Genomic DNA, 24,803 nt, shown 5'->3' on the forward strand with positions numbered 1-24,803 from the left:
AAATATAATAATGAAATTTTTTCGAACAAATAGTTTTTAATTAAATACAAATAATAATAGTTTAAAATAAAGTAAAACTACAAATAGATTATATTATATTAAAATGACTGTTATTTGAAATAATAATAATAATAATGATAATAATAATAATAAATGAAATAAAAATACTTATATAAATTATTTCAAAATCATTTAAAATTATCCATAATTATTTTTAAATTAGAAATTTTATTTAATTTAATTCAAACACAACTTATTATCTCTATCTTATCGCATACTTAAAATAGTTATAAAATTAGTTACAACTTAGTCTAAAAATCATTATTTTAATGATAAATTCTAAAAATATTGTTAGTATAACATATAATTGTCAATATTTATACTACATTATTGCATACAGCTCAAGTGTTTGAAACTTCTATTACAACACAAGATTTTTCTAATTTAAATTTAGTTTTGATTCCAAATTTAATGTAATTAGTAATGCCTCTTTATTTTTCATTACATTCAAGAGTTCTTTTAAGTTATAATTATTAATGTTAAATATTTTTTTTTATTTTCCACTTATCTATACACAGTATAGCATGGTACTATATAAATATGTTTTGATCAAAATGTATTTGAAAATATTTGTGATTCAAATATAAAAAAAGTTGAAAAAATGAGTTATGTCGTATTTCACTGCGATTTTTTTATAACAATGTTTATATATATCAAATGTATGTTGAGTTCTAAATATTTATTTTAAATGATTTAAAAATGTTTAATAAGTTTTCTTTGATGTAAATGTTATACTAAATGTATAACGTTTTTATGTTGTTAAAAGTTATAGTATTTTTTATATTATTTATTATTTGTTTTATATACAAATCAACATATGTTTTATATATAATTGCACAATTTAAAACACTATAAAATCATTAAAAGTTATAGTAGTATTTATTTTTTCATACTATGTTTGCTGTACGATTTACACAACATAAATCATAATTTATAAAATTTTATTATTTAAATTAAATATTATATTCGCGCCGGACGAATCGCTTAGTTTTTGGTATAGAAAGAAGTTACCATCTTTTACATTCCAAATTTAAACGCCCGGATTTTAAGGAAGTACCGATAGAAATACTCCTAGATACCAGGTTCGTAATTCTCGCACATAATGGAAAACAAAATAGAGGGAAAACGTTCGAGTTCAGGATCCAACCATTTATTGCAGAAGATAAGAGGTAAGATGCATTCAAGTTTGATAAATTTTCTTATATTTAACGATCTACAACCATTCTCCACGATGATTTTGATACTATTCCTTGCAATTTGTATACGCCGGACGAACACCGACGTGCATATGCAGATTTTACTCGTTCTATTGTTGAAGATCTTTCTCTTGGTCGTTCTCCGGTGATTTACATTCATCGTTTCCGTAATTACTGCACTGATACTTCAGGAAACTGGTTAGTAACGTTCGTTCTCCCAATTTCAAAAATTCTCACGAGTTAGGACTACACAGTCACTCAGTAAATCACGAACTGCTTTGTGTTATATTTCCGAAACCCAGACATTGAGAACCAGTCTAAATTTTTTCAAATTCTGATGATGGATGTGAATCCCATTCTTTGTCCTAATTTTCGTAGGGATTCCTAAAAGAGCGGGAGATTCAAATGGTTTATAGAAATATACTTCAACATAACATGGCTTTTCCTTTACTATGTGAATCTCTAGACACAATTCTATGGTCTCTTTTACTCTGTGACTTGTCTTTTACAAACAGAAATATGTTTTAGGAAACTGGTAACTTATTCATCTGTAGAGAGCAACTGATTGTATTACTTTATAGTTCTTGTGGTACTTTGAGGCGCATTAATGGAACTCTATTGTTACTTTTGGGATCCAGAAACTGTCAAGTTTTCTGGTGAAAAGGATCATGAGCTATAAGCTTTCTTGTCCATTTACAGTTGTTCAACTGATGTTTTGGTGTTATGTTATGTGTCTGAAAAAATGGAACAAATGCACAATTAACAAGAAAGAGATGAAAGAAAAAGTTCATAATACATATTGAAGCAATGATCTCTTATGTTTGCAGCTATTGCAGCCATGACTCAATTAAGGGAGTGGAAATCCTCACACTACAAAGAGAGTGCCATGCACGTAGGTTGGGTGCGTACACTTGGCCAATGTAACAAATTTTGCATTCAAATTGCTTTAATTTCAACAAATTTCTAAAATTGTTCTTTTCACAGATATTTTATTGCGAGTGCTACTTATTGTTCAACAACTTTTGCAAGAGAATAGACATGGGTCAAAGAGAGACATTTATTACATGCATCCTTCTGTGTTTCAAGGTGAAGTTGAATCTTTATAGCACTGATTGTATAATGTATACTAAAGTGTATCATGCCATCTTAATCTATAGATAAAATGTGTTTATACGCAAAGTATTTTTCAATTGCATACGTGTTTCTTCTTTGACACTTTAAATTTCAAGATTAATTTAATCCCTTAATATATCATACCATACAATACCAGAACAATCAGTTGTAGATCGAGCTATTAATGACATCTGCATCCTTCTTCAGTGCAGTCGCCACAACCTAAATGTTGTATGTATTTTTGTCTTTTCACCTTTTTCCATTTCTGTAAAAGTATATCTATGAATTTGCATCATCACAATTCACAATTAGTCTAATTCCCCTTTCTACCCCTTCCTCTGTAGGTCTCTGTTTCAAAAGGGTGAGTAGTTTAACATCATTAAAATCATTTTTGTTTCAAAATTTGAGTGAAAAAGTTTTCAGATTGGTGATGGGTTGGTTGAGATTCTCAGAAGCTGATAGGATAATCAATTGCCTAAACCACCCTGATCATGTAAGAAAGAAAATGTTATATATATATATATATATATATATATATATATATATATATATATATACACACACATATTTTTTTGAGACAGAAGTTGATTGGTTTATATCTGGTAGGCACACTCTATTCCAGTACATGTAGAAGAAGTAAAAGGTGTGTTTTTATTTTTTATTTTTTTATTCAATCACATAACCCCATCATCTATCTATCTATCTATATATCTATCAACATTCAACAATGATAACTGATATATCCTTTGGCTTTGGTTCTTATTGTGCATAGATATAATGAGTGTTGCAGACTATATACTAGTTGTGGAGAAGGAATCAGGTGAGAGGTCTAATTCTTTCTTTAGCAAAAAGCAAGAAGACTTTTTTGCTATTTGAAATTTTGATACATGTTTTTTTTTTTACACTTTCCACTATACAGTATTCCAAAGATTAGCAAATGATTGTTTTTGCAAGAGTAATCGTTGCATTGTCATCACTGTAAGTGTGTTGTCATCCATTGAAAATCTCCAGAGGAATCAGAGCCATTAACTAACTGTATTTCTACAGGGAAGAGGTTATCCTGATATTCCAACAAGAAGGTAAAAGATTCAGTTATTTGTAGGTTTTCCCTTTTATCCATAAATTGTAATAGCAATTAATGTATTTCTGAATCAGGTTCTTGAGGCTACTAATCCAACAGCTGCAATTGCCAGCTTATTGTTTGGTTGATTGTGATCCATATGGCTTTGACATCTTAACCACATATCGCTTTGGCTCAATGGTAATGGCATTGTAACAATCATATTTAATTTTCATGTCAATAATAATAATAATAATAATAATTATAAGTTTTCTCTCATGAAGCAAATGGCATATGATGCAAAGATACTAAGGCTTCCTGAGATTAAGTGGCTTGGAGTATTTCCATCAGATGTAGAGAAATATAATTTTCCACAACAATGTCTCCTCCCTATGACACCCCAAGGTGTGATCATTACTCTTACATTTTTTTTTCTTTTTGAATTTGAAAACTGTTTGTTTGTTTGTTATCAGATAAGGTGAAAACAGAGGCAATTTTGAATCGATGTTATTTGCAAAGACTAGTGCCAAAGTGGAGGTTGATGATGTTTTTTTTTGTCTGTATGGCTTTGCAAATAATAAGCGTTTAAAAATTTATATATCTTTTGCTTGTGGTAATTAGGTTGGAACTAGAGTTGCTGCTGAAAAATGGAGTAAAGTTTGAGATTGAAGCATTATCTGTGCACTCACTTAGCTTTTTATCAAAAGAGTATTTACCATCCAAGATTCAAGGTAAAATTTTCTTCCACTTTAATGGTGAAGTTGTGCCATGTGCAGACATCGTAAAACCATGTGGTTAATGTGTGTATAATATGAAGATGATGGATTTAACTGAATATTGTTTTGGTTTTGAAGGGTTATTATCTGAAAGTCCATTTCAACTATGAATACAGATGAAGATGATTGAAGTCTTTTAGGTTATTTCGATCCCTGGTAAGTTTTTATTTTGAATTGCATTATATTAGGGGTTTTAATAATGATATGAAGGAAATTGATTAAAAAAACCAGAACCAAAACAAAAACCCATGCTCCTTGGGTGGAAATTGACCCTCAAAAACCAACCCGCATCAATGCCATTTAAAATAATAAATTATTAAATTATATATATAAAATAGTACTATTAGCTTATTTCCTTATTTTATTATTTGATTTTGTCTTAGTGGTAGGCTTGAATTAGGGGGTGTGCAACTGTGCATAGGATCAAACCAAACCGCCCGCAAACCATTAAAAATCATTAAGTTAATAGTCCATTTCTTCGATTTCCAGCCCACAAACACTAATAACCCGGTGTGTAAGCCTAACCCACTATTTTAGGTTATATGGACTAATTTAATTGTTGTTGTTGTTTTTTTTTTTTTTCACAATTTGCTAACAAAAATATTGAAATACATGTGCACCAAGTTCATACTATATATAATCATTTTTAAAGCCTAATAGGCCATAAGTTGATAAATTCCTACCAAGTCATATATGTGGTATATTAAAATTCATGCAACCACAACAAAAAGTAACCATCATAGTTCACATTTCATAAAGAAATCATAAACATCTTGTTATCACCATGAAAAAGAAACAATAAATCATTATCCACTTAAACATTGTAAATAGAAAGAAAAACCGTAAAAAGTAAGGCAAAGAGCCCAAACAAAAGTTAAAGAAAAACCAAAATAACACAAGAGAAATATACACCAAAATATAATATGTGATGTGCTAGCAAGTGAATCCATATCTTGTGCATCCTTGGAAAATTTTTTGCACTTTAAAAGTGTATCTACATAAAAAAAAATATATGATAATATTAGTATGTGTTTGAAATATGAAGGTAGCCACCAACTTCTCATTCAATTCCTCTATTTGTTAATCCGGTATAGTACCAATTAGCTTAAGAACCATAGGTGACGACCGTATCTAATCTTCTATATAAATTAAGGCTTCCATGAATGACCCAATCGTCGGTACTAAATGTCGATTCCGATGTAACTGTACAAATCGACATTGTCAAGGCAAGCCTAGCTAGTTTAGACAATATAAGAGATTCAACTGAATTTGCTTTCCACCACCCCAAAAAATAGAATTTTTTTTTTCCGCCCGCTAAATAAATATTCACTTCAATTTTAGTCTCTTGATATTCATAATCATATTTGTGAAATTTAAGCTCCAAGTCACCAATAGTTGTGTCATCAAAACTACTCGTTTTTTTATTGGAAACACCATCCCCATTTGTAATTTTGTTTTCCTTTTATTTATTTATTTATTTTTATTTTTGTAGTGGTTAACGAATTCTTGAAGAATCTTCTCCATCTTTTCTAGTATCTTTTTTTTTGGAACTTTTACCAAAATTATTTCAATGTAAAAAGTGATGTCAAATGTTAATTTAAGACAACCACAACATACAAATACAAAATCCATGTTATCTTTGTCGTCCCAATATCTATCATATTTAACCTTCATCGAATTTCCCATTTTTTTTGTTCATCTAGACTCGAGGGCAATCATGGGCTCGGAAATATAATTTATTCGATGTTACATACTTGTACCATCATGTCTTGGTTGTAACATCGGAAAAAAATTCAAGTACTTTTAAATATAAATAACAACATGAAAGTATTCAAATGATTAATACAAACTATAAATCTAAAAAGTTAATCGTACTTGGCAGTCTTCCAATCAACTTCACTCGAAGCACCGATTACTATATCATTTCATTTCCTTTTCTTGTGCATCTACTTCATTTCAAAATAAGTTCCATAATTGGAGTCTATTCTATTGAGAAAATAAAACATACACAAGGTATTAGTTTTCTTAGTTAAAGAAAAAATCAATATACAATATACCTATTAAATGCTTTTCCACAAAATTAAATATGTTGAATGCCATCTAGTATCAACATCAAGAGAGATTTTGTTTACATGTAATAGCTACCCAAGCAAAATAGTTTTCACATTTTTTATGTCTACCCGGTGATGATCTCACATATGTTATCGTGCCTCAAACTTAAGTAATATAATAAAAATGTTCTTCCAAACCATTTCTAACCATGAGATTGATGATATTTGCACACCAACATTGGCGCTGACTTTTACAATTCAATACATCATTTGGTCATTTTAATGTCCTTTTAAAAATCAGATAGCTCCATCCTTAGAGGACGGATCATCCACCTTGACAGTAAACACATTATCAATACCCCATTGTCTTATGCACTCTTATACAAGGATCTCAATGGTGTCACCCTTATGATTCTTTATCGGTCGAAAAGTTATATATTTTTTTGGTTAAACCCAGTCATCGTTGATCCAATGTCACAAAAAGTAAGGCACATATTATTTTAATTTTGAACCAATGACCAAGTGTCAATAAGAAGACAAATTGTTTGATATTTAGGCATATCTTTTACTTTTTTCACTCCTTATTCATAATCAATAAACAATCTTGAGCTACGATCTATCATGAAGCCCTGCCACACTTAAAGGTCTAGTATGCACTTGTCTACTGGTACAAGCCAATACTTTAGTATTTTTCATCTTTTACTACATGCCTTCTACACATGTAAAATGCCTCCAAACAATTGATGTTTTTTATTTGTAAACTTATTTTCCTATTTGATGTTAACTTCACGTGTTGGTGCCATGGTTCTTCATCTAAATCTTTATTTTGTTTTATCCATATCTAGATCAATTACAGGTTCTTCAGTAGACATTGCTACATTTCTATTTGCTAGTCCTAAACTAAAAATAGAAGAAACACAAACATGTTTATCAAACACAAAGACCCCTTAACGTTTAACATGATTTAGGTACCACTTAATGCGTAAAGTCACAAATATGTCCATAAAAACAAAGATCACCAGACATTGCTACTTGCTAGTCTAGATCAATGACCACTTAATTCCTAAACATTTCATAATTTCACAATGGGAAGGTGGTAGTCGGCTAGTTAGAAATAGAGTCATAAACTACTTTAGTAGATGGCTAGATGCACCTGAAAAGTTGGAATTTATACTGAACTTTGAAATTTGTGACCGAAAACAAAGAAATTGCTACTTGTTCCTTTGATACTACTTAGTAACTAGCCGGTAATGACCAGTATAGTGAATAATGTACTATTTAGTAACACATCTTCTGTTAGAAATTTGGGGTATAGAAAGGCTTGGAAATTCTGAGAATCGTGTTAAACACTTTCATATTAAAGTATTTAGATGGTAATCACAATATTCTTTAATCGGATAAGACTCAGAGAGACAAGAACATAGAGTGTTTTGATGATGTTTTCACATATACCAGAAAATGAGACTAAAATTGACTTTAAAATCTTTGTCTGAAAACTGTCATATGACAGTTTCAAACTATCACAGACTACTAAAAACGGTCATAAAACGGGTATTTGAATAAAAGTCAAAATGAGTTAATTCTAAAAAAATAGATTTCTAATGCATTTTTATATAGTAACATAACCCCGTTCAATATCACATTATAATATTTATCAAACTTAAACAAGTGTGTACTCCACACCAAAGTAATCCCATTACACTTAAATAATATTGATGATAACAAATCACCAACCCCCCCCCCCCCCCCCCCCCCCTTTAAGTGTACTCTTGGTTAACTCAAAATGAAACATAACACCAACTAATTGATGCATAAATAAAATGTCGTGACGATTGAATTTCACATTATTATACAATCCAAATATTCGAATATCAGGGTGTCATTAAGGATTGAACCCTTTCTACCCATAGTGAATACATGAAGATAATACACACAACAATTTACATTTTCATAAGTTCTAACTTGACACTATATTTTACTAGCTTGTGTCCCATCCTTCAATAAGCATATCAAAGCCAAGTCCTAACTTCATGAAGCAGCTAAACTTCTTGCTTATATAGGTAGTTCTTTTATTCGTGCACCTATAAGTCAAACCATAATCCTTGGTTCCTTTCAAATACTTGAATATTCTATTTACTGCTTGCCAATGATGTGCAGTAGGATTACTAGTATATCTACTAAGTTTACCCACAACAAAAGCTATATCATGCCTAGTACTAATCTTGACATACAAGACAACTAATTGCTCTAGAATAATAAAGTTGAGAAACTGGAGATCCTTTATTAGGTAGAAGTTTAAGATTAGGATCTATAGGAGTGCTTACAGGAGAACAATTCTCAAAGTTAAACTTTTTCAATATCTTTTCAATGTAATGAGATTGAGAAATTGAAACCATTGTTTCCTTTTCTAATTCTTATACCAAGAATTACTTCAGACTCCCCTATGTCTTTCATGTCAAAACTAAATGATTAAAATTTCTTGGTATTATCAACTTCACCTTGATAAGTACCAAAAATTAACATATCATCAACATATAGACAAATTATAACTCCTTTACCAGAAGAATCAAATTTGCTATATACACATTTGGTAGCTTGGTTTAATGCAAAACCATTAGACAATATCACATCCCCAAACTTTTGATGCCATTGTTTTGGTGCTTGTTTCAAACCATATAATGATTTTTTCAACTTGCACACCTTATGTTTATTACTAGGCATCACAAACCCTTCAGATTGTGTCATATAAATTTCCTCATCCAAATCACCATTCAAGAATGCAGTTTTCACATCCATTTGGTGAATCACAAGATTATGTACAGCTGCAAGAGCTAACAATAATATAATTGTGGAAATTCTAGCAACAGGAGCATAAGTATTAAGGAAGTCAATGCCTTCCTTTTACCTAAAGCCTTGGATAACCAATCTAGCTTTATATTTATCAGTTGTGCCATCCTGTGACAACCGTCAAATTCTGGTCAAGTCAAAGTCAAACAAAGTCAACAAGTCAAACCGGTCAACTTAGTTAACCCTTGTATATTAGGGTTTACGTTATGAAATTTCTGTACAACACGCTATTCTAATGAGAAATCATCAATTGAAAAGTTCGTATATCTAGATTTCTTTAACCTAAAACTGTGGTAAGTAATGAACCAAAGCGATAAGAGTAAATTACACGAATGGTCCCTATGGTATAGGGTGATTTGCTCGTTTGGTCCCTAACTTATTTTTTTAACTCGGAAGGTCCCTACTATTTGTTTTTGTTACGCGCTTGGTCCCTGTCTTACCTAAAAAAACTATTTCATCATTTTTCTCTATTTAAATAATAGTTTTTTAAGGTAAGACAGGGACCAAGCGTGTAACAAAAACAAACAGTAGGGACCAAACACGTAACAAAACCAAATAGTAGGGACCTTCCAAGTTAAAAAGTAAGTTAGGGACCAAGCGTGCAAATTATCCCAAACCATAAGGACCATTCGTGTAATTTACTCAAGCGATAAAACACTATTTCATATTCATCGGGAGTGTGTAAGATCCTTAAACATGGCTTAACGGGGTTTACGGACCTTGCGTTGCGAAGCCGGACACACAAAAAGGTCACAAAAGAAGCCTCTCCCAATCTCTCTCACTTTATTTCTCTATACCTCAAATCTCTCCAAGCATGTGAAATCTCTCCCAAATCTCTCCAAGCATGTGAAATCTCTCCCAAATCTCTCTAAGTATGTGAAATCTCTCCCAAATCTCTCCAAGCATGTCTCTCAACTTCTTATAACCACTCGGGGCATCCCGAATCTTAATTTAATCAAGAACCGAAACCTTCCTTTGAACCAAGCCTTCTCATAGAACCGAAAGGCAACAGCCGAGACCGAACCTCGCAGATAGCCACCGAGACCGAGCCTCGCCTTCTGTTCCTTCTCCTCGCACTCTTGGTTCCCTCTTCACACCTTCGATTCCTCTTCCCCTTCTCTCGATTCCTCTCCAGCGACCGAACCCTCCTCTCGGCTCCCACCTACTTTCGGTTCTAAGCATCAGGAACCGAACCTCCGGCCCAAACTTCAGATTTTCGCCTGTTTTTCCCAGTTTTTGACCATTTTCACATATTAAGCCCGTTTTTCGTGATTTTAACGCGAGATTTTCTCCAAAAATCATATTTTAACATATACGACCCTAAATATTCATAATTTAAACATATTTTTATGGAAATCTTTATTTAAGAATAAAATCTAGTGGGTGAATATCTGAGGTGGAGTGTTGACTTTACCTTAGTGTGTAACATAAGCAACCTCCCATACCCATTCCTTGACCATCCATAGTCACTATTCCACCATACCTAGTCAATCATTGTCCTCTTCCTACCATAATTCCAACCATACTCTTGGTCAAGGTCTAGAAAACTCTTATCTCTCCTCACTCTTCTCTCATTCTCCACCAAAGAACAAACACCTTTCTCTCTCACTTCTCTCTCTCTCTCTCTCTCAAATTCGAGATTCAAGGGTTGATCATCAAGTTTTCTTCCACTTTTGGTAAGTGATATTATCCTCCTTATGATTATTTCACTTCCTTCTACCCAAAATCATAGAATATTTACACAAATTCCATCACATTTGTGTTAGATCTTCGAACCTTTAAGGCATCTTCTAAGTGTTCTTGAGTTGAACACTTCTTTTCTTCAACATCCATTCACTAAGAACACACAAGGTGATTTCATACCCCTATCTTTTCACGATTTTCTTAAGTTTTAAGGGGGGAATACATGTTAAAACACCAAGAACACAACTAAACTCATCCAACAGCTTTCATCAGAAAAGTTTAACACCATTCACAGACTGTTTTGGTCAACTTGAATATTTTAGTTTTCAAAACTGTATTAGGTGCAAATAGTTCAGGTTTATACCTTTAAAATGACTACCTGCACATCTCCATACGATTTTTCTACAATTTATGGTGATTTTTACAAAACTGCCTATCATTTCAAGAACAAATCCGGACCAGTCTGTGATTATGGACTTTTCACACAAGTTGGAGGTCACTAAAAATCATAATAAAATTTATGAACAAACTAGAATCATTTTCCAAACTTTCAGAATTTACAGATTCTGATTTGGACCTTTGATGATTTTTATATAAATTTTCTAAGAACAGTAATAGAAATGTTAACACTAGAAAAATGCTATCAATTTCATTTGCACCTTGTAACTTGTTGAGCAAGGTGTGTATCATTATGTGTGTTTTTACATTACATGTCATTTCGTCTTGGTGTATTGACATACATCAGAAAACAAATGGATTTTTACCTTCATAAGTATGGTAATTAATTTGTTGTTATAAACAAAGTTTACATCTGTTGTATACAAACATTTGATAAACTAAGGAAATATACTTTATGTTGCTTTTACATTATAAATGATTATAATAAACTATAATAGGTATAGTTTATGTTTCATTACATTTCAAACTCTTTACCTAAGGTTTCAGTTCCCGTAAATCTGTTAATGAATAAATTTGTGAGACATTCGCTTCGCGTTACATCTAAGTAACGAAATCAAAAGTCCTGTAAATTGTAACCAGAGTCTCTTGTAGGGAGAACGTGATAGTTGTGTATAGATCTATATTGGGTATGACAAATCCACACCTGAGCTGCATGCAATAGCTAGACCGGCAGGTCTGAGATGACAAGTGTCATTTAACTTGCGACGCCTGAAGAATGTCGTATTACGAGGCCGTCTGAGTCATAGTATGGTTATAATAACTCACATGTGGTGTTAACAAAACATAAGATCTACGGGTTTTACTTCTAAATTTAACGAGTTTATGTCGATTTAAACTTGCATAAATTTCTTTAAGTATGGAAAAATACTTGTACACTTCGGTCTTGACTTTTAAGATTACAATGCATTACATAAGAAAACATGGGATCTTTCTCGAACAAACATAACTTTTACAAGAAAAGGATTTTAGCATCACCTTCAAAAGCTTATGAACTCACCAACTTAATTGTTGACACTCTTTCAAAACTACTTGTATTCTCGGGAAATCCATAAACAGGTAACTAAGTGCTTTTGAGGATGGGACGTAAGGCGTCAAAGATTTCATTTTTTTTGTCAACATAATGTAATTTATTTGGAAACATGTAAACTCATACTATGGTGTAACTTTTTCAATTATATTTATGTTGGTTGTGTTTACTTTGATCACTATTGTAATTGTTGTTATGATACTATACATGAAGTCCTCCACCCCCGGACGTTTCCGCCATCCTTGGTTTGGGGCTGTGACACATCCACCTTCATTTTCCTTTTGAGGATCCACTTACTTCCCAATGCCTTGCAACCAGGAGGTAAATATAACAATACCCACGTATTGTTATGCATGATAGAATCAATCTCATCCTGAATTGCTTCTTTTCAGAGATGAACATCCCTAGAAGCCCTAGCTTCACTAAAAGTGTTTGGATCCTCCTCAATATTAAAACAATATTGATGTTGACATAGAGTCTCATTCCTTGTTCCTTCAACTAGATAAAGTGGAAAGTCGGATCCAAAAGACTTAGCTTTTCTAGCTCTTGTGCTTTTCCTAGGTTCAGGTACATAAATTGCACCACCAGAGTCATTAAATTCTAAAACATATAATCTTATATGCTTTGGAATGCTCAGCATATCCAATAAAGATACAATCTACACCTCTCTCACCCAATGTTTTCCTTTTGTGTTCAGTGAGCCTTACAACTGCTCTATAGCCCTAAACTTTAAGATAACTCAAATTTGGTACCTTTTTACATTGAATTTCATAAGGAATATTCTTACTCCTTTATTTGGAGTTCTGTTCAAGATGTAACATGCATTTAACATTGCCCCACCCTAAGACCCTTCACTTAATCCAGAATAGGACAACATGTAATTAACCATTTCTTTCAAAGTCCTATTCTTCCTTTAAGCTACACCATTTTGTTGCGGTATATAAGGAGCTATGGTTTGAGGTATTATTTCAGTTGATTCAAAATAAACTGGATCGTAATACTCACCACCACTATCAATACACAAGACTTTTATTAATTCATTTTTATGAAGCTCAACTTGTTAATAAAATTTTAAATTTTCAAGTGTTTCATCCTTAGAATGTAGGAAATAGACATAACAATATCTAGATGCATCATCAATAAAAGAAAAAACATACTTTTTGTTTCCAAGGGAAGGTGTTGCATGGAAATCACATAAATCACTATGTATAAGTTCCAACACCTTGCCTTTCCCTAACAACATCTTTGAAAGGTTGTCTTGTAATTTTAGCTAACATGCATGTTTTACATTTTTCATTATTTTGCAAATCAAAAGCGGGAGTTAAACTCATGTTAGACATGTCTTTTAATCTCTTGTAATGAATGTGTCCTAGTCTAGCATGCCATAATTCATATTTACTAATATTATTGCTAGTACTAGTAGAAGCCATGCAAAAGGATAATTAATATTAAGTCTAATCATTCCATTGCATACATATCGAAATCCCATAAAAGAACCATGTCTAGACAATATACACTTGTCACTTTCTAATACTTATTTGTAACCATAATTATTTAAAATAATTTCAGACACAAGATTCTTTAGAATCCCTGGTACTTATAAAATATTGTTCAGACACAAACACTTTCCAGAAGTAAAGTAAAGTAAAACAGATCCTAAATCCTTGATTGGTTCAGTTGCAACATTTTCCATTTTCACCACAGATCCATATTTAATTGGTTGGCATTGCATGAACCAACGAAGATCTTTACATATATGGCTTGTTGCTCCCGAATCAACCCACCATGCAACATCATCATCCTGCACATAAAATGCTTCTGAAATCACAGAAATATAATTCTGAACATATTTAGAATCCTACATGCAAATAGAAATTTGACCTTTTCTGGATCCTTGGATCTACTTGGTCCAACACCATCCTTGTTCACTTTGCGAAGATGACAATCTTTCTTGAAGTGACCCGGTTTGTTACAATTCTAACAAACCAACATAACCTTCTTGTTGGAAGACTTGTCGTTCTTTCCTTTAAACTTCCTTTTTCCATTAGACTTCTTGGGATTCTTTGAACTTTCTCCTTCCACCATGAACTTTCTCACCCAAGGTTTTCCTTTTGGGTCTAGTGGGTCTTACAGTTGCTCTACAACCCTAAACTTTGAGATAACTCAAATTTGGTACGTTTTTATTCCAAAACTGATAAGGGGTATTCTTACTCCTTTTGTTTGGAGTCTATTCAATATATAACAGACTGTCAACATAGCCTCACCCTAAAATCTTTCACTCAAACTAGAATAGCATAACATGGAATGAACCATTTCCTTTAAAGTCCTATTCTTTCTTTCAACCACATGATTTTGGTATGGTGTATATGGAGTTATGGTTTGGTGTATTATTCTAGTAGATTCAAATTTGGTACGTTTTTATTCCAAAACAGATAAGGGGTATTCTTACTCCTTTTGTTTGGAGTCTATTCAATATATAGCAGACTGTCAACATAACCTCACCCTAAAATCTGTCATTCAGACCAGAATAGCATAACATGGAATGAACCATTTCCTTTAAAGTCCTATTCTTCCTTTCAACCACACCATTTTGCTATGGTGTATATGGAGTTGTGGTTTGGTGTATTATTCCAGTAGATTCAAAATAAACCAAATCATAATACTCACCACCTCTGTCAATACACAAACCTTTTATCAAATCATTTTTATGCAACTCTATTTGTTTTTTTATAAATTTTAAATACATCAAGAGCTTCATCTTTTGAATGCAACAAATAGACATAACAATATCTAAATGCATCATCAATAAAAGTAATAACATACATTTTATATACTAAAGAAAGTGTTCCATGAAAATCACATAAATCACTATGTATGATTTCCAATACTTAGCTTTCCTACTTAACATTCTTAAAAGGTTGTATAATGATCTTAGTTAACATGCAAGGTTTACATTTTTCATTATTCATTTAAAACACGGGTATTAAACTCATTTTAGACATATATTTTCATCTTTTATGATGAACATGTCCAAGTCTAGCATGTCATAAATCTGATGTATTTAAGTTATTACTAGTATTAGATGAAGTCATGCAAATTGAATTATCATAAGAAGGATAATTAAGATTAAGCCTAATCATATCATTACATACATAACCAAACCCAAAAAAAAGTACCATGTCTTGAAAAGATGTACTTGTCACTTTCCAACACTTGTTTACAACCACACTTATTTAACACAATTCCATACAAGAAATTCTTTCGGATCCCTAGTACATATCTTAATCCTTTGGTTGGTTCAATTGCAACATTGCCCATCTTCACAACATATCCATGTTCAATTGGTTAACATTCTTTAAACCAACGAAGATCCTTGCAAACATGACTTGTTGCACCAGAATCAACCCACCAATAGGGGTGCAAACGAGTTGAGTCAAGCCTGAGCTTGGTCAGGCTCGACTCGGGCTCAAGCTTGGGTTGATTCGAGCGTTCTTGTATTGAGCTCGGCTCGAGCTCGTAAAGAATAATACAAGCTCGGCTCAGGATCGGCTTGTTTTTTGTCTGATGTGTCTGAATAAGCTTAAGCTCGGCTCGAGCTCATTAAGAAATTTGTTTACTAATACCTAAAATCCCCAATTCCCCAAATATGTTTTTATTTTAATATATAAATATAATAACAAATTATATTATATAAAGGCTCGTTTAGGCTCTTGAGCCTAGTTACAAAGGCTCGAGCTCGAGCTAGGCTCGGGATCACTTAAAATTGGTTTCAAGTCAAACTTTTAATGAGTCGATCCCGAGTAGTTTGGCTCGTTTGCATCCTACCCACCAAGCATCATCATGCACATAAAACACCTTAGAAATTACAGAAACATAATTTTGAACCAAATTAAAATTTTACACTAAATTATAATTCTGACCTTGTTGCTTTTCTGGATACTTAGACCCACTTGAACCAACATCTTTAGTCACTTTATGAACACGACAATTCTTCTTCAAATGACCAGATTTGTTACAGTTCTAACACGCCGGTTTGGACTTTTTGTTGGAAGATTTATCATTTTTTTCTTTGCACTTCATTTTGCAAAATGGTGTGGTTGAAAGGAAGAATAGGACTTTAAAGGAAATGGTTCATTCCATGTTATGCTATTCTGGTCTGAATGACAGATTTTAGGGTGAGGTTATGTTGACAGTCTGCTATATATTGAATAGACTCCAAACAAAAGGAGTAAGAATACCCCTTATCTGTTTTGGAATAAAAACGTACCAAATTTGAATCTACTAGAATAATACACCAAACCATAACTCCATATACACCATACCAAAATCATGTGGTTGAAAGAAAGAATAGGACTTCAAAGGAAATGGTTCATTCCATGTTATGCTATTCTAGTTTGAGTGAAAGATTTTAGGGTGAGGCTATGTTGACAGTCTGTTATATATTGAATAGACTCCAAATAAAAGGAGTAAGAATACCCCTTATCAGTTTTGGAATAAAAACGTACCAAATTTGAGTTATCTCAAAGTTTAGGGTTGTAGAGCAACTGTAAGACCCACTACACCCAAAAGGAAAACCTTGGGTGAGAAAGTTCATGGTGGAAGGAGAAAGTTCAAAAAATCCCAAGAAGTCTAATGGAAAAAGGAAGTTTAGAGGAAATGGTTAGTCCCATGTTATCCTATTTTGGTTTGAGTGACAGATTTTGGTGTGAGGTTTGTTGGCAACCTGTTATATATTGAATAGAAGTCCAAACAAAAGGAGTAAGAATATCCTTATGAGCTTTGGTATAAAAGATACCAAATTTGAGTTATCTCAAAGTTTGGGGTTGTAGACCAGTTGCAAGGTTTACTGAACCCAAAACGAAAACCTTGGGTGAGAAAGGAATACATTGTATCTTCATTGAGTATATTGAGCATTTCAATTCAACAATCTTCCAACACGAACACAACTCAAGCTAAAGATGTTTCTGGTGGTACAGATTCTGTACCTGGATCTAGGAAAAGCACTAGAAGTAGAAAAGCGAATCTTTGGGATCCGATTTTCAATTTTATTTAGTTGAAGGAACTAGGTATGAGACTATGTCTCAACATTGATATTGTTTTGTTATTGAGGAGGATCTAAAGACTTTTAGTGAAGCTATGTCATCTAGGGACGTTGTTTTCTTGAAAGAAGCAGTCTAGGATCTAGCGGCGACACCAGACAATAGCGGCGACATGTAATTGACGCGTTACATGTCGCCGCTATTGTCTGGTGTCACCGCTAATGCTTTGTTACAGCGATCCGCGTCAAACTAACCCCATCTGTCCGATTTCTTTTCAATCTAACGGCTGTAGAGGAAAGCGAAAAGACGCGCTGACTTTTCCCTCCACTGGTCGCCGCTAGTGCCCTAGTGTCACCGCTATTGCGCATCCGTCGCCGCTATTGCCTGTCGCCGCTAATGCGCGTGCAGATATCCCATTCCAGTTTACCCTTCCTGCGATTTCTTTTCTGCACTTTTCTTTCTTTCTTCTCTCGTTTTTTCTCTCCTTTCTTTCTTCAATCTCGCTTATTTCTTCCAAATTGGTGGACTAGGAAGTGCCTTTTGGGACCGGTGCTAGCCCCTCCTTCCCCCAAGACCGCCACAGCCCCAAAACTAGCGACCTTGAGCTACATTCCGAAATTACCCCCCAATCAAGGTCGAATTCCTCCTCTTTTTTTATGATTTTTCTGTTTTGGTGTTAATTTAGATGATAAATTGTAAGTAATTTTCAATTTTGTTGAGTGATGATGTTTGTATTTTGAGATATGAAGTGGTTGTGCATTTTGTTGGATTGTATGCATTTTGTTAGATTGTGTGTTTTTTCAGATTTGTGGGAATTTTATTATGCATTTTGTGTATGTTTTGTAATTTATGTTTAGATTACATTGGCTTAAAAATGAAATTTGGCATGAATATTTGTTGGATTGTAATTTATGTTTAGATTACATTGCCTTAAAATGAAATTTAGATGTATAAATTTGTATGAAATTGGAATATGCAAATTGGATGTATATATTTGGCTTAATTGTATGAAATTGGACGAAACTGGAATATGCAAATTGGATGTATACATTTGACTTAATTTAAAAAAAACATTAAAAAATAATAAATTAATTGTAAAATCAACTTAAAGTAGTTTTAAATCAAGTTAATGTTAATATTAAAATAAAATAAAATTAGTTTAATAAATTAAACTAATAACAAAAAAGAAAATATTTATATTTTTTTATAATATTGATTTATTTTAGATAAACTAAGCCTTAGATTAATTAATTTTTAGAAATTATTAATTTCTTACCATTTTGTTATCGACTTAAAGGATATTTTTTTTATAAAGGTTATATGTGTATAATGAATTAGTGCATTGAAAAAATTGAACAAAAAAGTAGGATGTAATAATGGAAACTATAATGTTATAATAGAAATTTTATTATTTTTGTATATGTAATATGTGTAAATTCTATTCATATTGTAATTTTGCAGGCTATACATGGGGTTTAGTTGGGCGATACTCTCTACGTGATGGTGGGTGTTATGGGCTTAGGACATGGAGGTGATGGAGCTGGGGATCCACCACCTCCCGGAGGCTTTGGTCGTGGTCAGTACGAACATGATGATAAGTCTTATTATGATATATTTGTTAGATATATTTTTATTCATTTATTATAAGCTATCGTGACTAATATTTTTAATTATATTTTTCAGCTGAGCTCCCTAAGAAAATAAGAGGCCTAGCAAAAAACATTCAATTATCAAAGATAATACGGCAAACAAGGGAAAGCCTGTAGATTTGGATTTCGACAGGGAGCTGACATATTCCCCTGTCGGGAACCATGGTAATTGGTTTACCCGTGAGATTGGGAAGTATATATGGATGAACATCCCTTTGAACGTATCTGGTTGGGACAATGTTTCCCTCGCTTTAAGGAATGCCACAGTGGTTCATTTAAATGTAACTTGGACAATATTTTAAATTTAGTTCTAATTGGTATTTAACTAATTAACTTTTTTTGTATTTGTAGAATAAGTTTGATTTAGATAAGGTTAACTTGGATTCCGAGCGTGCTCAGTTATTGCAGAGCATTGATGCGACCTTGCAAAGAATTTATAGAGGCCGGAAAAATAAACCGCATACGTATTTTGAGAATGTCGGGGGGGCTTATAGATATCCCAACCCGATGGTATGTCACGTGAAAATTGGGTGCAAGCAATCGAGCATTTTCAAACTCCTGAATTTCTAAAGCGTTCGGCGTCAAACAAAGGAGTCCGTGCATAACAACAAGTTGTAAATAGAAGGGGATCGTGCTCGTATAGGAATGCATGTTTCAAAGAAGTAGGCTATGATATATTTAACTATTTATTTAAATTATAATTAATCTAATTTTTAATGTTAAATAGGACATCGCTCGAATCGAAGCATTTCGTAAGGCCAACATTGATCGCCAATGGGTGTTTAGTAGTCCTGCAGTCGAGCAACAATACGTTAGTTGTTAATTGGTATTTTTATATAAGTGCTTATATCGTCAATGGGTAGTTAGTAATCTAATTTTTATTATATTTATTATTTTTTGAAAATACAGAATGCTTTACTCTTTGAGATCAGTCAACAAACTCAAGCTTCTTCTGAAGCCAGCGGTCTAACACCAAATGATACACAAAATTGTTTTGAAAAAATTTTGGGTGTTCGATGTGGCCATATCAGAGGCATCGGACGTAAACTTTCTACAGTTGTGTCGATGTACGATCAGGAACAACCACTAACACAGCCACCACCATAATCACAGGTGACAAGACTATTTAATTTTGGTAATTGTTTAAAATGTTGGTAATTGTTGGTTTAGTAATAGTTTCAAATTTTGGTAATTATTAGTTTGATAATCCCCTAATCTAATAAATAAGTACAATTTCGCCACGTGGCAATCTCCAAGCCCCCCAAAATCGAATTTTCCCGCTTCTTTTACTAAACTAAATTGTCCAAAATGCCCTTCATTTCCTTTTGTAATCCCTGTAAATCAGCCATGATTTTAGAATTTATATAATTCAATCATAACGAAAAAAAAACTATTTATCCACAATATACATATTTTCCATATTGAATTCGGCAATACCATATCTTCTCCCGTTTAATTCGTTTTTTTATTGTTAAGATTATCAACATTTTTTCATCATTCCATTCCTTTTAGAATAGAGTAAATCTAAAAAAATCAGGAAATAGATTTCAATCCACGTATTCTTCATATATTATTTATTTACCTGTTGAACGTAAAGGCTCCTTGCTGTTGCAGAATACGTTGTCCCTGACATTCTGTTTGCATATCACAGTGGTTTTCCTCCTCTTACTGCTTTCGTTTTCTTCACCTCTTCCACCAAAGACAAAGATCAAACAACAGCAGGTTGGTACTTTCATAATTCGTGTTTTTTATATGTTTATAATTTATAGTTTTTGCTAACATTTTCATTAAAAAAAATTGTACATTGAATGTATAAAGAACAGTTCCCGTTTAAACTACATACAAGAATTTTTTACTTGTATAATCGAATTTTGCCTACCAAGTTCACATTTTTTGCTCTACGGTCTAATTTCACAGATCGACCATGTGAAAGTACAAAAATTATTTTCTGTTACTAGCACTGTACTTTCACATCACTTCATATAAAATTGATCTATTATTTATAAATATATTTCTGTTTGCTTTGCTATTCTTTCTGAAATAACATTGTACTGATCGAAAATACATGTAAATAAATTCAAATTCTGATAAAGCTTTTACATGCATTCAAATTTATAAAATGAAATGCATTAAAGATGGCATATTTAACGGGATAATATCATTCTATGATTTCAATTAAATTCAGATTACTATTTAAAATGTTCATCATTCTCACCTGATTTTATTCCCCTCTGTCGTGCATTGTTTCACGTTTCTGAAGTTCATATAGTCAGCCTTCTGCAACACATTGCAAATCAGGTTAGCCTTTTGAATTTGTCATTGTTCTTTATTTCATTCACCGTTTTCTGCTTGTGTTTTGTGTTTACTGCAAGTTACAGCTAACAACAATCATCTCTATTTCGTTTTTTTGTTATTATCTATTTGTTTTTTACGACAGATAACAAAGAATAAGATATATAGTTTAGAAAAAAAAATCCCAGAAAATCAGGAACAAAATTTCAATTTACCCCTTAATATATGACACCCTAATTATCATTAATAAAAATCACGCAACTTATTACCTTAAATATCGTAAAAACATGATCCCTTTAGTTTTTCAATTGTATCTTCACCGATTGTAATCATCATTCATGCATTATTTGAGATTAAAAATACAATCGGCTCATCACCTTTACACAAATAAGCATTCTTTCAAGTTTTTCCGTCTTTGCTTTTCTTCCTTGGCATTCGTTTTCTACTGCAGCAAATCCAATAAACAAAGGTATAATTCTATTTTTTTTTTCCAATTCAACCATTATTGTTAGTTGAGTTGAGTTAAGCTTTCGTACATAAACACAGGCAAATATGGAAATTCTGATAATCTCATGCTTTTTTTCATTGTTTTAAACTATAAACAAATTCATGTAATTTGAATCTGCTTATTTAAACTATATTTCATAATTATATGTTTAGTTATTTAAAAATAAAACAAAAGCAATAGTCTCTACCATGATGACATATCATCCATACATGTACCAGTTATACAGATGAGATAGCGTCAAATGGAAAATGATTGTTGTAATTTTTTTAATAATCAATGTAGTAAGTTTTTAAAAGGGTATTGTTCTCCTTTTTCTGGTTTTTGATGGATCAAAACATGGATACAATAAAATTTCTACATGTTTTTATGGTATTTTTTCATGATAATTGCAGCAATATCCATTCGGGTTAGGAAGGCATTTGTAAAAAGGTCAAAGGGCAAATTGGTCTTTTTAATAATTATTGTCAATTGTGATAGGTTTATTCAAGTATGTATGAATTATGATGACTTTTGTAGGCAAGGGATAGCAGAATTCGGTGTGATTATTTGAAGTTTTAGTGTAAAACTAAACTAAAGGGCATTATTGTCTTTTTTAGGATTCTATCATATTTAGTTATCTTCCAATATGCTTTTCTAAAAGGCATCAAATAACTACACATTCATATAATATATGAATAGGAAGGATTATTGAACACATAAATGGTCCCTATAAATGCTCACCGTAAAGTATAAACTCAAAAAAAGATGGTTCCCGTTAAACTATAATTGCAAATAAGTACATTTTTCTCAAAATAGCTATATTAATTACAAAAATGGTCCATGTAACGTGTATAAATTGAATGTGTTACTGGTTCTTTCATTTTCGTTTATTCAATGAATATTGAGAATATGAGTTGCTATTTTTGTGTCAAGTTCATAAGAATTAGTATACTGCATTGAACACCAACTATTTGATAGTGTAAAGGCTTACCTCAATATCAATCGTACTCGAGTAATCAATATACTCTTTTCTGTTCACCGGATCCGTGAGCCCATACCCCGTCATCTTTCTAACGAACTCAATCAGGTGCCGGAAACTTAACATCAACTGTCGTCTAGCATCTGAAAGTATCATATCAGTCTGGCGGCAGTGGCGGTAACAACTCCACCGATTAAGCTATTATATGAGTGGTGGCACGCCAGCTATTGCAATCAATCGAAAACCCAAACGACTAAACGTAATTTCTCATTTCCAGATGGATGAGAGGCCATCACATAACCGCAGAAGACTAACAGTTTCTGCACTCTGAAAATCGTCGGTGTCTGACAAAATCGGAAGATCGTCGTCGAAGATTCGAGACGGTCGGTATGATTCGTTCATAATCATCCGGTTATGAAACTCGATCAAATAGGGATCGATCAGGACGTCGGATTGTTGGATAGAGTAAATGGAGGATTCATCTGTATAATTAGGGTATGTGGTTTAGGGTCGACCCATTTAGTGGAATTTAGGTATGTGGTTTAGGCGATCCATTTCTTGAAAGACTGATCATGTTCGGATAAAACTAATTATCCAATTGGACAATTTGGATTGGACTATTTGGTTCGGATATTTAGATTTTTGGATTGGTTTTCAACAAAACCGAATTATTATTTTGGATTTCGGATTGGTTTTGGTTTATAAAATAAGAACCGAATAGTCCAAAAAAACCGAATAAACATTTATTATTTATCTATTTAAAATATATATATCTATAATTATTTATTAATTTTGTAATTTATTTTTTCAAATATGTTCAAAACGTTTTACCCGATAAAAATAACATTAATATGTTTTTCTCTCAAAAGTTTTGTATCTATAAAATATTTAACTATAATATATCTTCTTATTAGTTGTTTATAAATTTCAAATCACAAATAAATTATTTGTTTTTGCTTCTTATGTAAAGTTGGATAATATTATAATTATATGTCGTTTTAAAATGTTTCGGTTTTTAAAAACCGAATTATAAAAACCGATCCAACCGAATTGTAATTGGATCGGATCGGATCGGATTTGAATTTAGTTTGGACAATTCAGATCCATGTTTTGAAAACCGAAATCAATTTGGATTTACTTGATTGGATCCAATCAAACCGATCCATCCAAACGAACACCCCTACTTGAAACGTACTAAGCAACATAATACTACGAATTTACAAATAACTATTACATTTAAATTGAATTTTTAACAAAAATTTATGAACTTTTTACTTTGTATCAATGTTTTTTAAAATTAATATTTATTTCATGTTAAAAATCATATCATGTGCTCGTCAAATTCTATAAATAATTAACAGATTTCTACTTTAATAAAAAAATTATATTTATTGTCTTGGGTTTACATCTTACAAATATTAATTGTGTTTAATATAAATTTAATTTGTTTATATTTTATTTTATCAATAGTATATCAATTTAGGATAAACTTACTTTTAGTAAACCACAGTTCATCCATCATATTAATTAATTTATCCATAAATACGTATTGTATTTTTTTTATGTTAATTACATAACTAAAATGTTTTGTTTGTTTTATAGCAATTCAATTTCAATGATTTTTTCTATTTATTTCTCTTTACTCAAATGTATGTTGTATTATGCAAACTCATGACTTTTATCAAATAATTGGACTTACATACTTATTAAATATCTATAAATTATAAAGTTAATAAAAACACAATACAATTCATAAGTTTTCTAAATTAATGATATATTATTTTATTACATAATTAATTTTTTAATTCTATTTAAAATTAGCACCCGTGAGTCCCACGGGTTTTAACCTAGTAGTTTATATATTGGTAATTGTTAGTTTGGTTATAGTTTGATATATTGGTATTTTATAAGACTATGTTGTTTTATTTGTAGTTGGAAATGCTTCAAACAATGTTAAAAGATCCGACATGTAGTGTTGCACTTGAAGATTGGTTTCGTTCGTTGCCACAACGAAATGAAACTGGAGGAAACGAAGAGAGCGATGATGACGAGTAGATAGTTGTAGGATTTTTTTTATGTTTTATA

The 24,803-nt window shown here is 32.0% G+C and overlaps 2 protein-coding genes across 10 annotated transcripts; one reads left to right on the forward strand and one right to left on the reverse strand.

The window, feature by feature from the left end:
- The first annotated feature begins 1,110 nt into the window (after positions 1 to 1,110).
- On the forward strand, positions 1,111 to 22,359 carry ATSPO11-1 (Spo11/DNA topoisomerase VI, subunit A protein). Of its 4 annotated transcripts, XR_013706077.1 has the most exons (23): positions 1,111 to 1,229; positions 1,355 to 1,454; positions 2,084 to 2,157; positions 2,241 to 2,342; positions 2,527 to 2,600; positions 2,714 to 2,730; positions 2,793 to 2,862; positions 2,976 to 3,012; positions 3,142 to 3,189; positions 3,289 to 3,347; positions 3,417 to 3,448; positions 3,525 to 3,630; positions 3,714 to 3,834; positions 3,903 to 3,966; positions 4,051 to 4,160; positions 4,284 to 4,361; positions 18,773 to 18,887; positions 18,995 to 19,622; positions 19,688 to 19,771; positions 19,870 to 20,073; positions 20,612 to 20,682; positions 21,221 to 21,258; positions 22,153 to 22,359. XR_013706077.1 is itself a non-coding variant. In XM_079039598.1 (17 exons), exons 1-16 carry the CDS (start codon positions 1,163 to 1,165, stop codon positions 4,313 to 4,315), a joined length of 1,113 nt encoding a protein of 370 aa, XP_078895724.1. In that variant the 5' UTR covers positions 1,111 to 1,162; the 3' UTR covers positions 4,316 to 4,361; positions 12,302 to 12,445. The 4 variants fall into 4 exon arrangements, 1 of the variants encoding a protein (XP_078895724.1); XR_013706076.1 differs by lacking the exons at positions 21,221 to 21,258; positions 22,153 to 22,359 and having other exon boundaries at positions 18,995 to 19,241; positions 19,312 to 19,622; positions 20,575 to 20,657; XR_013706075.1 differs by lacking the exons at positions 21,221 to 21,258; positions 22,153 to 22,359 and having other exon boundaries at positions 20,575 to 20,657.
- LOC145102224 (uncharacterized) lies at positions 20,086 to 23,242 on the reverse strand. Of its 6 annotated transcripts, none has more exons than XR_013706080.1 (5): positions 22,731 to 23,242; positions 21,630 to 21,697; positions 21,176 to 21,237; positions 20,543 to 20,641; positions 20,086 to 20,294 (listed from the first exon to the last, which is right to left on the reverse strand). XR_013706080.1 is itself a non-coding variant. In XM_079039602.1 (5 exons), exons 2-5 carry the CDS (start codon positions 21,645 to 21,647, stop codon positions 20,104 to 20,106), a joined length of 378 nt encoding a protein of 125 aa, XP_078895728.1. In that variant the 5' UTR covers positions 21,648 to 21,694; positions 22,731 to 23,231; the 3' UTR covers positions 20,086 to 20,103. The 6 variants fall into 6 exon arrangements, 3 of the variants coding, with proteins under 3 accessions (XP_078895728.1, XP_078895726.1, XP_078895725.1); XR_013706079.1 differs by having other exon boundaries at positions 21,176 to 21,234; positions 21,522 to 21,697; XR_013706078.1 differs by having other exon boundaries at positions 21,522 to 21,697; positions 22,731 to 23,240.
- Between the last annotated feature and the right edge of the window lie 1,561 nt (positions 23,243 to 24,803).

This window comes from Lactuca serriola, chromosome 4 (genome assembly GCF_051521515.1).
Source record: "Lactuca serriola cultivar US96UC23 chromosome 4, Lser_US96UC23_V15, whole genome shotgun sequence".
Classification (NCBI taxonomy): Eukaryota; Viridiplantae; Streptophyta; class Magnoliopsida; order Asterales; family Asteraceae; genus Lactuca; species Lactuca serriola.

What these genes read in the sequence shown, in the direction of transcription:
- LOC145102224 (XM_079039599.1), bottom strand. Translation starts at nt 22,874, where the DNA reads ATGATACTTTCAGATGCTAGACGACAGTTGATGTTAAGTTTCCGGCAC. An exon ending in CGAGTACGATTGATATTGAG is followed by an intron (nt 21,238 to 22,730) that starts GTAAGCCTTTAC and finishes AATGTGTTGCAG; the next exon opens with AAGGCTGACTATATGAACTT. An exon ending in ACAGAGGGGAATAAAATCAG is followed by an intron (nt 20,650 to 21,175) that starts GTGAGAATGATG and finishes CTTTGGTGGAAG; the next exon opens with AGGTGAAGAAAACGAAAGCA.
- ATSPO11-1 (XM_079039598.1), top strand. Translation starts at nt 1,163, where the DNA reads ATGGAAAACAAAATAGAGGGAAAACGTTCGAGTTCAGGATCCAACCAT. An exon ending in TTTATTGCAGAAGATAAGAG is followed by an intron (nt 1,230 to 1,354) that starts GTAAGATGCATT and finishes GTGCATATGCAG; the next exon opens with ATTTTACTCGTTCTATTGTT. An exon ending in GTGCCATGCACGTAGGTTGG is followed by an intron (nt 2,158 to 2,240) that starts GTGCGTACACTT and finishes TTCTTTTCACAG; the next exon opens with ATATTTTATTGCGAGTGCTA.